The following is an 18,149-nucleotide window of genomic DNA, read 5'->3' as shown; positions in this document are numbered from 1 at the left end:
TGAACGAAAAGAAGAGTTCTCTTTTTCCTCTCACAAGAGTTCCATTCTTGGGGACTCTTATAGATTCTGTAGAAATGAAGATTTACCTGACAGAAGACAGGTTAACAAAGCTTCAAAGTGCATGCCGTGTCCTTCATTCCATTCAACACCCGTCAGTAGCTCAATGCATGGAGGTGATCGGCTTAATGGTAGCGGCAATGGACATAGTACCTTTTGCACGCCTACACCTCAGACCGCTGCAATTGTGCATGCTAAGTCAGTGGAATGGGGATTACTCAGATTTGTCCCCTATTCTGAATCTGAATCAAGAGACCAGAAATTCTCTTCTATGGTGGCTTTATCGGCCACACCTGTCCAGGGGGATGCCATTCAGCAGGCCAGACTGGACAATTGTAACAACAGACGCCAGCCTACTAGGTTGGGGCGCTGTCTGGAATTCTCTGAAGGCTCAGGGACTTTGGAATCAGGAGGAGAGTCTCCTTCCAATAAACATTCTGGAATTGAGAGCAGTTCTCAATGCCCTTCTGGCTTGGCCCCAATTAACAACTCGGGGGTTCATCAGGTTTCAGTCGGACAACATCACGACTGTAGCTTACATCAACCATCAGGGAGGGACAAGAAGTTCCCTAGCAATGATGGAAGTATCAAAGATAATTCGCTGGGCAGAATCTCACTCTTGCCATCTGTCAGCAATCCACATCCCGGGAGTGGAGAACTGGGAGGCGGATTTCTTGAGTCGCCAGACTTTTCATCCGGGGGAGTGGGAACTTCATCCGGAGGTCTTTGCCCAAATACTTCGACGTTGGGGCAAACCAGAGATAGATCTCATGGCGTCTCGCCAGAACGCCAAACTTCCTCGCTACGGGTCCAGATCCAGGGATCCGGGAGCGGTTCTGATAGATGCTTTGACAGCACCTTGGAACTTCGGGATGGCTTATGTGTTTCCACCCTTCCCGCTGCTTCCTCGATTGATTGCCAAAATCAAACAGGAGAGAGCATCAGTGATTCTAATAGCGCCTGCATGGCCACGCAGGACTTGGTATGCAGATCTAGTGGACATGTCATCCTGTCCGCCTTGGTCTCTACCTCTAAGACAGGACCTTCTGATACAGGGTCCATTCAAACATCAAAATCTAACTTCTCTGAAGCTGACTGCTTGGAAATTGAACGCTTGATTTTATCAAAACGTGGTTTTTCTGAGTCGGTTATTGATACCCTGATACAGGCTAGGAAGCCTGTTACCAGAAGGATTTACCATAAAATATGGCGTAAATACCTATACTGGTGCGAATCCAAAGGTTACTCCTGGAGTAAGGTTAGGATCGCTAGGATATTGTCTTTTCTACAAGAAGGTTTAGAAAAGGGTTTATCAGCTAGTTCATTAAAGGGACAGATTTCAGCTCTGTCCATCTTGTTACACAGGCGTCTGTCAGAAAACCCAGACGTCCAGGCCTTTTGTCAGGCTTTAGCTAGGATCAAGCCTGTGTTTAAAGCTGTTGCTCCGCCATGGAGTTTAAACTTAGTTCTTAACGTTTTACAGGGTGTTCCGTTTGAACCCCTTCATTCCATTGATATAAAATTGTTATCTTGGAAAGTTCTGTTTTTAATGGCTATTTCCTCGGCTCGAAGAGTCTCTGAGTTATCAGCCTTACATTGTGATTCTCCTTATCTGATTTTTCACTCAGACAAGGTAGTTCTGCGTACTAAACCTGGGTTCTTACCTAAGGTAGTCACTAACAGGAACATCAATCAAGAGATTGTTGTTCCATCCTTGTGCCCAAATCCTTCTTCAAAGAAGGAACGTCTTCTACACAATCTGGATGTAGTTCGTGCCCTCAAGTTCTACTTGCAGGCAACTAAAGATTTTCGCCAAACTTCTTCCCTGTTTGTCGTTTATTCTGGACAGAGGAGAGGTCAAAAAGCTTCTGCTACCTCTCTCTCTTTTTGGCTTCGTAGCATAATACGTTTAGCCTACGAGACTGCTGGACAGCAGCCTCCTGAAAGAATTACAGCTCACTCCACTAGAGCTGTGGCTTCCTCTTGGGCCTTTAAGAATGAGGCCTCTGTTGAACAGATTTGCAAGGCTGCAACTTGGTCTTCGCTTCATACTTTTTCCAAATTTTACAAATTTGACACTTTTGCTTCTTCGGAGGCTATTTTTGGGAGAAAGGTTCTTCAGGCAGTGGTTCCTTCTGTATAATGAGCCTGCCTATCCCTCCCGTCATCCGTGTACTTTTGCTTTGGTATTGGTATCCCAGAAGTAATGATGACCCGTGGACTGATCACACATAACAGAAGAAAACATAATTTATGCTTACCTGATAAATTCCTTTCTTCTGTTGTGTGATCAGTCCACGGCCCGCCCTGTTTTAAGGCAGGTAAATATCTTTTAAATTATACTCCAGTCACCACTTCACCCTTGGTTACTCCTTTCTCGTTGATTCTTGGTCGAATGACTGGGACTGACGTAGAGGGGAGGAGCTATGTGCAGCTCTGCTGGGTGAATCCTCTTGCATTTCCTGTTGGGGAGGAGTTATATCCCAGAAGTAATGATGACCCGTGGACTGATCACACAACAGAAGAAAGGAATTTATCAGGTAAGCATAAATTATGTTTTTAAAACTTCTCATACAGTTGATGAAATTTCAAATGACCAGCAACATACTGAATTATCCTCCTCTGATGAGAATCTATCTGATTCAGAAGATCCTTTCTCAGATATTGACACTGACAAATCTACTTATTTATTTAAAATGCAGTATATTCGTTATTTGTTAAGAGATGTTGATTACATTGGATATTGAGGAAACTAGTCCACTTGATATTAAAACTAGTAAACGTTAAATTCTGTTTATAAACCTATTGTGTTTACTCCAGAGATTTTCCAGTTCCTGATGCTATTCTGGTATGATTTCTAAGGAATGTAATAGGCCTGGTACTTATGTTATTCCTTCTTCAAGGTTTAAAAAATTGTACCCTTTGCCAACAGATTGGAGTTTTGGGAAAAGATCCCCAAAGTTGATGGGGCTATTTCTACTCTTGCTAAACATACTATTATTCCTATGGAAGATAGTACTTCTTTTAAAGACCCTTTAGATAGGAAACTTGAATCTTATCTAAGGAAAGCTCATTTATATTTTGGCTATCTTCTCAAGACTGCCATTTCTATGGCTGATGTTGCAGCTGCATCAACTTTTTGGTTGGAAAGTTTAGAGCAGGAAATGGATCCCGATTTGTCTACCATTGTTTGCTTGCTTCAACATGCTAATCATTTTATCTGTGATACCATTTTTGATATCATCAAAATTAATGTTAAATCTATGTATTTAGCTATTTTAGCTAGAAGAGCTTTGTGGCTCAAATTTTGAAATGCTGACATGGAATCTTAGTCTAGATTACTATCTCTTTCTTTCCAAGGTAATAAGTTATTTGGTTCTCAGATGGATTTGATTATTTCAACTGTCACTTGGGAAAAGGGAGTTTTTTGCCTCAGGATAAAAGACCTAAGGGTAAATCTAAAGCTTCTAACAGTTTTTGTTCCTTTCAACAAAATAAGGAACAGAAACCTAATCCTTCCCCCAAAGAATCTGGTTTCAATTGGAAACCTTCTTCAAGTTGGAGTAAATCCAAACCGTTTAAGAAACCAGAGCCAGCCCCCAGTTCTGCATGAAGGTGCGGCCCTCATTCCGGCTCAGCTGGTAGGGGGCAGATTAAGATTCTTCCAATACATTTGGGCAGATTCTGTCCAAAATCAATGGATTCAGAGTATTTTCTCTCAAGGGTACCAAATAGGATTCAGAGTAAGACCTCCTGTGAGAAGATTTTGTCTCTCACGCATCCCAGCAAATCCAGTAAAGGCTCAGGCTTTTCTGAAGTGTGTTTCAGACCTGGAGCTTTCAGGGGTAATCATACCAGTTCTGTTTCAGGAACAGGGTCTGGGGTTTTATTCAAATCTATTCATTGTCCCAAAGAAAGAAAATTAATTCAGGCCAGTTCTGGATCTGAAAATTTTGAATAGTTATGTAAGAGTGCCAACTTTCAATATGGTGACTATAAGGACTATTCTGCCTTTTGTTTAGCAAGGGCATTATATGTCCACAATAGACTTACAGGATGCATATCTTCATATTCCGATTCATCCAGACCACTATCAGTTTCTGAAATTCTCTTTTCTAGACAAGCATTACCAATTTGTCACTCTTCCATTTGGCCTAGCGACAGCTCCAAGAATCTTTTCAAAGGTTCTCGGTTCCCTACTCTCTGTAATCAGAGAATGGGGTATTGCAGTGTTTCCTTATTTGGACGATATCTTGGTACTAGCTCAGTCTTTACATTCTGCAGAATCTCACACAAATCAACTAGTGTTGTTTCTTCAAAGACATGGTTGGAGGATCAATTTACCAAAAAGTTATTTGATTCCTCAGACAAGGGTCACCTTTTTAGGTTTCCAGATAGATTCAGTGTCCATGACTCTTTCTCTAACAGACAAGAGACGATTAAAATTGGTTTCAGCTTGTTGGAACCTTCAGTCTCAATCATTCCCTTCAGTAGCTATGTGCATGGAAGTTTTAGGTCTTATGACTGCAGCATCGGACGCGATCCCCTTTGCTCGTTTTCATATGAGACCTCTCCAGCTTTGTATGCTGAATCAATAGTGCAGGAATTATACAAAGAGATCACAATTAATATCCTTAAATCCCAATGTTCGACTCTCTCTGACTTGGTGGTTAGATCACCATCGTATAGTTCAAGGGGCCTTTTTTGTTCATCCAACCTGGACTATGATCACAACAGATGCAAGTCTTTCAGGTTGGGGGGCTATCTGGGGATCTCTGACAGCACAAGGGGTTTTGAAATCTCAAGAGGCGAGGTTGCCAATCAATATTTTAGATCTCCTTGCTGTTTTCAGGGCTCTTCAGGTTTGGCCTCTGTTGAAGAGAGAACCTTTCATTTGTTTTCAGGCAGACAATATCACAACTGTGGCATATGTCAATCATCAGGGTGGGACTCACAGTCCCCAAGCTATGAAAGAAGTATCCTGGATACTTGCTTGGGCGGAATCCAGCTCCTGTCTAATTTCTGCGGTTCATATCCCAGGTATAGGCAATTGGGAAGTGGATTATCTCAGCCGTCAGACTTTACATCCTGAGGAGTGGTCGCTCCATCCAGATGTGTTTTCTCATATTGTTCAGATGTTTGGTCTCCCAGAAATAGATCTGATGGCTTCCCATCTAAACAAGAATCTACCCAGGTACCTGTCCAGGTCCAGGGATCATCGGGTTCTTCTTCCAAGAGTGTTCTCCAAATTCATCATGGAACAATCGTTTGTGTTGCTGGTAGCTCCAGCATGGCCTCACAGGTTTTAGTATGCGGATCTTGTTCGGATGTCCAGTTGCCAATCTAGGCCACTATAATTAAGACCAGACCTTCTGTCTCAAGGTCCGTTTTTCTGTCAGGATCTCAAATCATTAAATTTGAAGGTATGGAAATTGATCGCCTAGTGCTTAAAGAGACAGTCAACCCAAAAATTACTGTTACTTATTTAGATTAGTTAATTGACTATCTTTACATCAAACTCTAGCCCAATTTTCATCTAAATAAACTTTGGCAAAAAATTAACTTACTAGATCTCATCTGGCCGTTTTGAAATGGCCACCTGAGCACTAGCACTCCACAGCTAGTGCTCTGTGTGCGGGGGTGCTGGCCGAGGAGGACCGGAGAGCGGTGAGCATGTGGTCGGGGGAGCATTAGCTGTGAGAATCTGAAGTTCTGGCTTGTGGGGCTCTTTTTAACAGCAGTGGTGGTTGGAGATCGTTCACTACTGAAAAGCACCGGTTTATGTGGGATGGCTTAGAACGGGTTTGTTATGTAAATAGATGGACGGTTGAGCATACACTTCCGCTCTGTTTAGTTTAGTGGGAGCGTATATTGATTTACATTTGTATAAAAATGGGATGCTTTTTAAATAGATGTTTCATTAAATGTATCCACAGTTACGTTTTTATTGTGGGAATACTACTGTGACATCTTAGAGATTGATATCTCGTTTCTGCTAAGCGTGTGGGTGTGTTAGTGCAGACAGAACGTTCTGCTGAAAGAAAGTCACAGGAGATAGTGTGAGGGGGGGTGCCATATGAGTGTCTCAATGAACTGAATGAAAGGAGCTCGCAGGGACGAGAGGATCCTGTACTAGTGCTGCAGTTCAAGCTTTTGGGAGACGTCAGAGAAGGAGTCAGGTGGCCATTTCAAAACGGCCAGATGAGATCTAGTAAGTGTATTTTCTGCCAAAGTTTATTTAGATGAAAATTGGGCTAGAGTTTGATGTAAAGATTGTTAATTAACTAATCTAAATAAGTAACAGTAATTTTTGGGTTGACTGTCCCTTTAATCATAGAGGTTTCTCTGACTCACTGTTTTTATAAATTCTCCTGGCATTCTTTTATAATTCCTAGAATTTTACAGTTTCCTCAGGATGGTTTGGATAAGGGTTTGTCTGCAAGTTCCTTGAAGGTACAAATCTCTGCTCTTTCTGTTTTATTTCACAGAAAGATTGCTAAACTTCCTTATATTCCCTGTTTTGTACAGGCTTTGGTCTGTATCAAGCCTATCATTAAATCAATCTCTCCTCCTTGGAGTCTTAATTTGGTTTTGAAGGCTTTACAGGCTCCTCCGTTTGAGCCTATGCATTCTTTGGATATTAAACTACTTTCTTGGAAAGTGTTGTTCCTTTTGGCCATCTCTTCTGCTAGAAGAGTTTCCGAATTATCTGCTCTTTCTTTTGAATCTCCTTCTCTGATTTTCCATTAGGATAAGGCAGTTTTGCGGACTTCATTTAAATTTCTACCTAAGGTTGTGAATTCTAACAACATTAATATAGAAATTGTTGTCCCTTCTTTGTGTCCTAATCCTAAGAATTCTTTGGAGAGATCCTTATATTCTTTGGATGTGGTAAGAGCTTTGAAATATTATATTGAAGCTACTAAAGATTTCAGGAAGACTTTTAGTCTATTTGTTATCTTTTCTGGTTCTAGGAAAGGTCAGAAGGCTTCTGACATTTCCTTGGCATCTTGGTTAAAGCTTTTGATTCATCAGGCTTATTTGGATCAGTTGATCAGATTTGCAAAGAAGCAACTTGGTCTTCTTTGCATACATTTACTAAATTTGACCGTTTTTATGTATTTGCTTCTTCGGAAGCAGTTTTTGATAGAAAAGTATTTCAGGCAGCTGTTTCAGTTTGATTCCTCTGCTTATGTTTAAGTTTTTTCTTTTCATTATGAAAATAAACTTATATTTTGGGTTGGGGATTAATTTTTTTTCAGCGGAAAATGGCTGTTATTATTTTATCCCTCCCTCTCAAGTAGCTCTTCTGTGGAGTTCCACATCTTGGGTATTATTATCCCATACATCACTAGCTCATGGACTCTTGCCAATTACATGAAAGAAAACATAATTTATGTAAGAACTTACCTGATAAATTCATTTCTTTCATATTGGCAAGAGTCCATGAGACCCACCCTTTTTATGGTGGTTATGATTTTTTGTATAAAGCACAATTATTTCCAAATTCCTTTGTTGATGCTTTTTACTCCTTTCTTTATCACCCCACTACTTGGCTATTTGTTAAACTGAATTGTGGGTGTGGGAGGGGTGTATTAATAGGTATTTTGAGGTTTGGGAAACTTTGCCCCACCTGGTAGGATTGTATATCCCATACGTCACAAGCTCATGGACTCTTGCCAATATGAAAGAAATGAATTTATCAGGTAAGGTCTTACATAAATTATGTTTTTTTTGCAAATCTGCTGCTTATTTTTCCTTGTATCCCTTCACAAATATCAGCCAGTTCAATGTTTGTTTTTCTGCAAAACCTTTCTACCAAATGCTAATTGCACAGAAACAAATGTATTTCTAGTGATAAATCAATTTCTGTGCACTTTTTTTGTCCCTTTGTTTCCCAAGTTGTTTTCAGGGTTGAACTCCTTTCTCTTCTTAAGGGACATTAAAATCGAATTGGAAGCTGTATGAACCTGCAGCTTCTTATAGAAGAAGCAAGCTGTAATGAACTATGCAGCTTTGTGTTCTCAAATGAGAATATTTTTATGCTTTTTCTTTTCACAGATTTTCCTGTCTCTCTGAACAAATAGACACTTTCTAACCCACCACAGCCCCCTGTATTTGCATATATTGGGTGTTTTCATGTGGGTAATAGAGGAGGAGAGATGTGAAATCCTCCCTCTCGTCTTCCCTTACAGGGACATGAACCCCAAAATTTTTCTTTCATGATTCAGGTAGAACATTTTTAAATATCTTTCCAAATTACTTCTATTATCAATTTTGCTTCATACTCCTTGGTATCCTTTGTTGAAAGAGCAGCAATGCCCTACTGGGAGCTAGCTGAACACATTGGTAAGCCAATGACAAGAGGTATATATGTGCTGCCGCCAATTGGCATATAGATCCCCGCTACTTAGCCAACCTAGGTATGCTTTCCAACAAAGGACACCAAGTGAACAAAGTAAATTAGCAAGTTTAAAATCGCATGCTCTATCTGAATCATGAAAGTACAATTTTGAATTTTATGTCCCTTTTAAAGTGACAGTAAAGTCAAAACTAAACTTTCTTGATTCAGATAGGGCAAAGTTGTGTGTTTTGCTAATCTGAGAAATGGGAAGTGCACACTGTAGACTTTACAAGCCTAACCCTGTCTGGTTTTAGCATAGGTCAAGTTGTGGTGCGACAGTGGACATTGAAAACCAATTGCAGCAAAGATGGTGTTAATGTATGTAAAATGTTTTATACTCTGTCGATATGTTCATGCATTGCAGCAATTTAGACGTTTTTTGTCCCTTTAATAAAAATCTTTATTTCCGTAAGAAGGTTCTCCCCCTGCCTTGACACTTTTAATCCTCAGGTAAAATATAAGTTATCGGCATCCAGCAAGAGATGGTTAATAAATCTTAATGCACAATATATCTTCAGTAAATTTGTCTTCATAGATTTGTAATAGTTTTAGCAGGAGGTAAAGTTTACATTAAAGAACAGTCCTTTTAGTATCAAAGTCTTTGTATTGGTATGCACGTTTGTGTGTGACTTATAATAACAAAAACACCCAAGTGACCTGAATATCATGGTTTTGTTTATAACCGCATACTATTACATTAGTGTCATTTCTTGTTTACAACTATCACTAAATTTGGACTTCTATCTTCCTGTAGCAGTTCTGAGTCGGAGATGGAGGAAGAGGAGGAAGAGGAGGATGATGAAGCTGAGGATTTGGGGCCATCCTCAGACTTAGGCGGTGTGCCATGGAAGGAAGCTGTGAGAATTCATGCCAAGTTAAAAGGGCAGGACGGGGAAGAACTCGTTGCCACTGAGAAAGCCCAGGAAGCAGGTGGTAGCGAGGAGGATGAGGAAGAGGATGAAGAGGAGGATGAAGACGGATCTAGTGAAGGTTGGTCTAAAATGATCTGAACTTTGTTAAACATGTTCAGCACATTGTAATCATTCCGTCACATCGTAGAGGACATTAAAAAGTATTATATGTGCATGTATGCACGGATAAAGAACTGCTTTTGTATATAGGTGTAAATTTAGTTCCACTAAATTATTTTTTGAGTTTGCATTTAATATAATAAAAAAATATTTTCTTAAAATATTTTAATGTAATCCTTACCCTATATATTTAATTTTCAACAAGTACATGCATTAACACAACAGCGTTACATTTTGGAATGTCTTTCACTATTGTGGGCTGTATGTATTTATTTAAAGAAAACATACCTGCTGTTCTCATTACATGCTAGTCAATGAAATCCCAGGCATACACTTTCTATTTGTCCTTGTGACATCAGTACACTACCACCTTTTCTTATTTGCACAGAAGGGAATTCAACCATAGCAAAAATATATATATAATACATTTAATTTAAAAATCTATATAAAAGAAATTTTTAAAAATATATTTTTTATTGGCACTGTGTATAGTTACCTGTCTGTGATGGGCGGGTGCTCCGTTCAGCTCTAATTGGTCCGTGTGCATAAATCCACAAAAGGAAAGTCATATAGAACATTTAACAACCATGTATATCCACAGTATGGTCAGTTCCAAAATTCCATGTAGTGTATCTGGGTAATGTTTATATATATATATATATATATATATATATATATATATATATATATAGTTACCAGCTAAGGCAGTGACTTGCAACCAGGGTGTGTCAGCCCCAGCTAAGGGTGTAACACAGAATTAAGACTTGGGGTGGAACAGGTCCAAATTGCTCATCTTGTCTGTCATTGAGCATACACTGTAAAATAAACATGCTTTCTAGTTTTATATTGCAAAAAAATCTGGGTACAAAATGATTATGTTTAAAAGCATTTATTTTGGGCATTTTGCAAATATAGAGCAGTCCATCCTTAGAAATCCTTCTAAAGTATAGAAATCCTTCTAATGTATATTTACCTTGTTTCCTTTGCTGTTACCCATCAAAGGCAGGTTGGTTGTAAAGAAGCCTGTGCTCTTTGTACAAAAAAGTGCACAGACTGCTAACAATTTATTTTTGGGGAGATGCACTAACTCACTGGGAAATGGAAAAGCTATATATGAACAGGTAAATTATATTAAAAGCAAACATAACTATGCATTTTATAGGGGATTTTATTGGACATGTATAGTCCCTTTAATTGAAATGCTTCTTAATGACGCATACTGCTTGCATATAGCTCAGAATATAGTTGTGTTTTTTTTCTGTCATAGCCTTAGGAAAAAAATCAGTTATTCTTTAATTCTAAAACAATAAGTAACTTTAAAAAAAACTCACCAATCAGAGACACGTGCTGGTGCAGTTCTGCAATAAAACAATACTGAACACAATGTACAGGGGACACTTTGTATTAGAATGACTACTACTAGTAAATTTATGATGGTTTAGGAAACCCCCATCTCTTATAAATTCACACACATGTACTAAGCTGCTGTTGAAAATAAACTCTGAATATATGTATTTTAAGAAATATTTAGAAAAACTTCAGTTTAGACTAAATTTATTTAGATTTGGTCATTTAATCCCAGAGTACAGTATGGTTTGTTTTTTAGGAACACTTTCACTTTGACATTTCACACTCTCATTTTCTGCTTCTGTCCCTCTCTCTGTTTCTCTGTTTGGGGTGGGGAGGGGTGACTGCTGTTCCCCTGCTATAGAAGGTGAGTATTGTCCCTGGGACAGAGAACTCCAGCAGGGTCTGTGGCTTCAGCGTATAACTGAGGAAGATACAGTTGGTACATTCAAAGGTATCCCAAAATATGCTTCTTCTTAAAAGCGAAGCATTAACTCCAAAGACATTTCCTACACCCCTGAAATTCGGGTAGTATAATGACATGGGTCACAATTTTATCCTTAACTTGGACTATGCCCATTTGTAAGTAATCAGAAGTGGAATTCAGAATTTGATTAACTTACATATAACATTTGTTTATACAGTAAATGGGTATACACTTTTTAGTCAGTGCCCTATAATAGTTATTAAACCCATCCCTTTGTTTTACCCCATTGAAATTGTACCAGGAAATAATTTGTAATGCACTGGGTTTTTTTTTTGTTTTTTGGATTTGCACAAAGCCCAATATACATCACATTTTACTTTGTACCACATATCCAAGTTTGGAATTCAGGTGGTGTAGGATATGTCTGTGTGTGCATGATACATTGGGCAAAGCAAGAGAAAATTTAATTCAGCTTGCATGAACTAAAGTTGAGGTTCCTGAAAAAAAGCAGAATATTTTTCTCTTTAGCACTAATCAAATGATTTCTGATATAGGCTAAGTTTGTGTACACACAGAAGTTTAGTAAATAAATGACCCCCACGTTCTAAGTACTTTTAAGTTTAACATGCATGAAAAAGAATGATGGCTTTTTAGTTTGCTGCATTTCCCTTTTCCATTGGCGCAGAGGTAATTAATCAGCATTTTTCTTTTGTTCATAAAGGTGCAATCCAACACTCCTTGTTAATGTATACATACTACATTTGTGTGTTCTGCATCATTTAGCTACTTTTTTTAAATGAGTATATATTAAGTAAATAAGGTTTCCATTTTATATCTTCATCCAATCTTTCTTGTTTCCTTGATGTTTTTATACATTGTATCTTATTTGGGGGGGGGGGGTTCAGTAATGTTAGAAGTTTATTTTTTTTAAAACATTTTTTTTTCTACTAAATATTTGTCTTCATAATAATCATTTACATCAGTGGTGTCCAGACTTCATAACACATGGTAGCCGAAGATCAGTATTTAAGAACCACATATAAATGTGTGGCTATTAAACACACAAATAATTAATAATAAAATATCCAGAGACACAGGTCCAGATTTAGGTAAGGTTGTATGGTAACGCTCTCTATCTGCTGTTCTCCTCCCCCCATAGGGTATTTTTAAGCTGTGGTTACCTTGATAGTCTCCTGCCCACAAGGAGTCCCCAAAACACATTTTAAGTTCCACTCTTTTCTGTGGCTGCAAAAACTGTCACATTCTTATTTCTGCTTTTTCCCAGGGAAGTACAAAAACTAGTGCAGAGGGTAGAATATGGCCCGTGGCCATCCCTGATTTACATTATAGGCATCATAGGCAACAGTGGTTTTCATTAGGGATGTGCAATCTGGTCATTCGGCAGCTAACGAATGGGGAAGAGGGCGGCCGCCAGCAGCATTCAACTCTTTTTGGAGCCAGATTTCTTTTCTTTCATGTATTTGGCAAGAGTCCATGAGCTAGTGACGTATGGGATATACAATCCTACAAGGAGGGGCAAAGTTTCCCAAACCTCAAAATGCCTATAAATATACCCCACACCCACAATTCAGTTTTACAAACTTTGCCTCCCTATGGAGGTGGTGAAGTAAGTTTGTGCTTGATTTTCTTCTGTTATATGCGCTTCTCAGCATTTTGAAGCCCGATTCCTCTGAGTACAGTGAATGTCAGAAGGATGTGAAGGGAGTATCACCTATTGTATTCTATAGTTTTCCTTGCGGGAAATCTTTTCATAGGTTCTCTGTCATTGGTCGTAGAAATTCATCTCCTACCTCCCTTTTCAGATTGAGGATATACTCTCATATTCCATTACCTCTACTGATAACTGTTACAGTACTGGTTTGGCTATCTGCTTTATGTGGATGGGTGTCTTTCGGTAAGTATATTTTCATTACTTAAGACACTCTCAGCTATGGTTTGGCACTTTATGTATTAATGTAAAGTTCTAAATATATGTATTGTACATATATTTGCCATGAGTCAGGTTTATGTATATTTCCTTGTGCAGACTATCAGTTTCAAAATTGGGAAAAACATATTTAGGAAGTTATTTTTTCTTACCTGGGGTATAGTCTTTTCTTCGAAATTGACTGTTTTCATTAAATTTCGCAGGCAAAATTAGGCTTGCGAGGCCACAAAATGCTGATATTTATTGAGTCATTCTTGGCGTGAGAATTTTTTGGCACGAAGGTACGTTTGGTGACGCAAATTCGTAATTTCCGGCGTCTTAGTTGATGCCAGGTTTCCTTGCACAAGGTTGATTCTGCCATGACACGAGTTGCGTCATTTGCGGATGTTGTTAGCGCCCAAAAATTTTATTTTGCGTTGTGCGTCCTACTTGGTTCCAAATAATTTATTCATTTAAACCCCACTTTCTATATGCCCCTTGCCTTTTTCTATGCTCAGAGGGCTATGCTGTTTGCATTTTTTTCCCTTTCCTGAAACTGCCATATAACGAATTTGACAGTTTAGCTTAATATGTTGTTTTTTTCTTTTACATATGCAAGATGTCTCAATCTGATCCTGTCTCGGGAACCAATGTTGGATTCCTGCTGCCTGATAACAGTTCTTCCAAAGATAAGTGTATCTGTTGTAAATTAGCGGAGATTATATCTCCAGCTGTGGTATGTAATAGTTGTCATGATAAGCTTTTACATACAATGCCTGTTGTTCCTTCAACATCTAATGTACATGATATCTCTGTGAATATAAAAGATTTTATTGCTGATGTAATTCAGAAGGCTTTGTCTTCTATTCTGCCTTCTAATAAACATAAAAGGTCTTTTAAAACTTCTCATAAAGTTGATGAAATTTCAAATGACCGACAACATACTGAATTATCCTCCTGAAGATCCTTCCTCAGATATTGACACTGACAAATCTACTTATCTCTTTAAGATGGAGTATATCCGTTCTTTGTTAAGAGTTGTTGATTACTTTGGATATTGAGGAAACTAGTCCTCTTGATACTAAAACTAGTAAACGTTTAAATTCTGTTTATAAACGTCCTGTGGTTACTCCAGAGGTTTTTCAAGTTCCTGATGCTATTTCTGATATGATTTCTAAGGAATGGAATGAGCCAGGTACTCCTTTTAATCCTTCTTCAAGGTTTAAAAAATTGTATCCTTTGCCAGCAGTTGGATTGGAGTTTTGGGGAAAAATCCCCAAAGTTGATGGGGCTATTTCTACTCTTGCCAAATGTACTGCTATCCCTATGGAAGATAGACTTCCTTTAAGGACCCTTTAGATAGGAAACTTGCATTTTATCTAAGGAAAGCTTATTTATATTCTGGCTATCTTCTCTGGCCTGCCATTTCTATGGCTGATGTTGCAGCTGCATCAACCTTTTGGTTGGAAAGCTTAGCGCAACAGGAAACAGACCCTGATTTGTCTAGCATTGTTCTCTTGCTTCAACATGCTAATCATTTTATCTGTGATGCCATTTTTGATATCATCAAAATTGATGCAAGATCTATGTCTTTAGCTATTTTAGCTAGAATAGCTTTGTGGCTCAAATATTGGAATGCTGACATGGTATCTAAGTCTAGATTACTATCTCTTTCTTTCCAAGGTAACAATTTGTTTGGTTCTCAGTTGGATTCGATTATTTCAACTGTCACTGGGTGGGAGGGAATTTTTTTACCTCGGGATAAGAGATATAAGGGTAAATCTAAAGTTTCTAATCGTTTTCGTTCTTTTCGACAGAATAAGGAACAGAAAGCCAATCCTTCCCCCAAAGAATCTGGTTCCAATTGGAAACCTTCAAGTTGGAATAAATCCAAGCCGTTTAAGAAACCAAAGCCAGCCCCCAAGTCTGCATGAAGGTGCGGCCCTCATTCCAGCTCAGCTGGTGGGGCACAGATTAACATTTTTCCAAGCCATTTGGGCAGATTCTGTCCAAAATCAATGGATTCAGAGTATTGCCTCTCAAGGGTATCGAATAGGTTTCAGAGTAAGACCTCCTGTGAGAAGATTTTTTCTCTCACACATCCCAGCAAATCCAGTGAAGGCTCAGGCTTTTGTGAAGTGTGTTTCAGATCTAGAGCTTTCAGGGGTAATCATACCAGTTCCGTTTCAGGGTCTGGGGTTTTATTCAAATCGGTTCATTGTCCCAAAGAGAGAAAATTTATTCAGGTCAGTTCTGGATCTGAAAATTTTGAATCGTTTTGTAAGAGTGCCAACTTTCAAGATGGTTAGGACTATTCTGCCTTTTGTTCAGCAAGGGCATTATATGTCCCCTATAGACTTACAGGATGCATATCTTCATATTCCGATTCATCCAGACCACTATCGGTTTCTGAGATTCTCTTTTCTAGACAAACATTACCAATATTTCGCTCTTCCATTTGGCCCTACGACAGATCCAAGGATTTTTTCAAAGGTTCTCGGTGCCCTACTCTCTGTAATCAGAGAACAGAGTATTGCAGTGTTTCCTTATTTGGACGATATCTTGGTACTAGCTCAGTCTTTACATTCTGCTGAATCTCACACAAATCAACTAGTGTTGTTTCTTCAAAGACATGGTTGGAGGATCAATTTACCAAAGAGTTCCTTGATTCCTCAGACAAGGGTCACCTTTTTAGGTTTCCAGATAGATTCAGTGTCCATGACTCTGTCTCTAACAGACAAAAGATGAATAAAATTGGTTTCAGCTTGTCAGAACCTTCAGTCTCAATCATTCCCTTCAGTAGCTATTTGCATGGAAGTTTTAGGTCTCATGACTGCAGCATCGGACGCAATCCCCTTTGCTCATTTTCATATGAGACTGCTTTGTATGCTGAATCAATAGTGCAGGGATTATACAAAGATATCACAATTAATATCCTTAAATCCCAATGTTCGACTGTCTCTGACTTGGTGGTTAGATCACCATTGTATAGTTCAAGAAGCCTCTTTTGTTCGTCCAACCTGGACTGTGATCACAACAGATGCAATTCTGTCAGGTTGGGGAGCTGTCTGGGGATCTCTGACAGCACAAGGGGTTTGGAAATCTCAAGAGGCGAGGTTACCAATCAATATTTTAGAACTCCTTGCTATTTTCAGGGCTCTTCAGGTTTGGCCTTTGCTGAAGAGAGAACCGTTTATTTGTTTTCAGACAGACAATATCACAACTGTGGCATATGTCAATCATCAGGGTGGGAATCACAGTACCCAAGCTATGAAAGAAGTATCTCGGATACTTCCTTGGGCAGAATCCAGCTAATTTTGTCTAATTTCTGCGGTACATATCCCAGGTGTAGACAATTGGGAAGCGGATTATCTCAGCCGTCAGACTTTACATCTGGGGTAGTGGTCGCTCCATCCAGATGTGTTTTTTCAGATTTTTCAGATGTGGGGTCTTCCAGAAATAGATCTGATGGCTTCACATCTAAACAAGAAACTTCCCAGGTACCTGTCCAGGTCCAGGGATCCTCAGGCGGAGTCGGTGGATGCGTTAGCAGTTCCTTGGTTTTACCAACATGTTTATATCTTCCCGCCTCTAGTTCTTCCAAGAGTGATCTCCAAGATCATCATGGAACGATCGTTTGTGTTTCTGGTAGCACCAGCATGGCCTCACAGGTTCTGGTATGCGGATCTTGTCAGGATGTCCAGTTGCCAACCTTGACCACTTCCTTTAAGCCCAGACCTTCTGTCTCAAGGGCCGTTTTTCCATCAGGATCTCAAATCATTAAATTTAAAGGTATGGAAATTGAATGCTTAGTCATAGAGGTTTCACTGACTCAGTGATTGATACTATGTTACAGGCTTGTAAATCTGTCTCTAGGACGATTTATTATCGAGTTTGGAAGACTTGTATTTCATGGTGTTCTCATAAATTCTCCTGGCATTGTTTTATAATTCCTAGAATTTTACAGTTTCTTCAGGATGGTTTGGATAAAGGTTTGTCTGCAAGCTCCTTGCAGGGACAAATCTCTTCTCTTTCTGTTTTATTTCACAGAAAGATTGCTAAACTTCCTGATATTCACTGTTTTGTACAGGCTTTGGTCCGTATCAAGCCTGTCATTAAATCAATCTCTCCTCCTTGGAGTCTTAATTTGGTTTTGAAGGCTTTACAGGCTCCTCCGTTTGAGCCTATGCATTCTTTGGGCATTAAACTACTTTCTTGGAAAGTGTTGTTCCTTTTGGCCATCTCTTCTGCTATAAGAGTTTCCGAATTATTTGCTCTTTCTTGTGAATCTCCTTTTCTGATTTTCCATCAGGATAAGGCAGTTTTGCGGACTTCATTTAAATTTCTACCTAAGGTTGTGAATTCTAACAACATTAATAGAGAAATTGTTGTCCCTTCTTTGTGTCCTAATTCTAAGAATTCTTTGGAAACATCCTTACATTCTTTGGATGTGGTAAGAGCTTTGAAATATGTTTAAGCTACTAAAGATTTCAGGAAGACTTCTAGTCTATTTGTTATATTTCTCCAACATTGGTGTGTCCGGTCCACGGCGTCATCCTTACTTGTGGGATATTCTCTTCCCCAACAGGAAATGGCAAAGAGTCCCAGCAAAGCTGGTCACATGATCCCTCCTAGGCTCCGCCCACCCCAGTCATTCTCTTTGCCGTTGCACAGGCAACATCTCCACGGAGATGGTTAAGAGTTTTTTGGTTAAAGCTCTGAAATTTGGTGTGCAATACTTTTAATGCTTTAAGACACTGTGGTGAAATTTTGGTGAATTTTGAACAATTCCTTCATACTTTTTCACATATTCAGTAATAAAGTGTTTTCAGTTTGAAATTTAAAGTGACAGTAACGGTTTTATTTTAAAACGTTTTTTGTGCTTTGTTGACAAGTTTAAGCCTGTTTAACATGTCTGTACCATCAGATAAGCTATGTTCTATATGTATGAAAGCC

At 38.9% G+C, this 18,149-nt stretch overlaps 1 protein-coding gene across 16 annotated transcripts in view; it reads left to right on the top strand.

The window, feature by feature from the left end:
* MICAL3 (microtubule associated monooxygenase, calponin and LIM domain containing 3) overlaps window positions 1–18,149 on the top strand; it is an 809,998-nt gene that overhangs the window by 479,977 nt on the left and 311,872 nt on the right. For 10 of the 16 annotated variants that reach the window (XM_053718886.1, XM_053718885.1, XM_053718897.1 and 7 more), the window contains 2 exons: window positions 9,216–9,451; window positions 11,204–11,293. In XM_053718886.1, coding sequence (XP_053574861.1) covers window positions 9,216–9,451; window positions 11,204–11,293 — 326 coding nt within the window. The remainder of the gene's footprint in view (window positions 1–9,215; window positions 9,452–11,203; window positions 11,294–18,149) is intronic. The other 6 variants (XM_053718900.1, XM_053718898.1, XM_053718896.1 and 3 more) reach the window with 2 other exon arrangements.

This window comes from Bombina bombina, chromosome 6, assembly GCF_027579735.1.
Source record: "Bombina bombina isolate aBomBom1 chromosome 6, aBomBom1.pri, whole genome shotgun sequence".
Classification (NCBI taxonomy): domain Eukaryota; kingdom Metazoa; phylum Chordata; class Amphibia; order Anura; family Bombinatoridae; genus Bombina; species Bombina bombina.
Note: the sequence above shows the minus strand (reverse complement) of the source record. Positions and strands in the feature narration are given on the sequence as shown.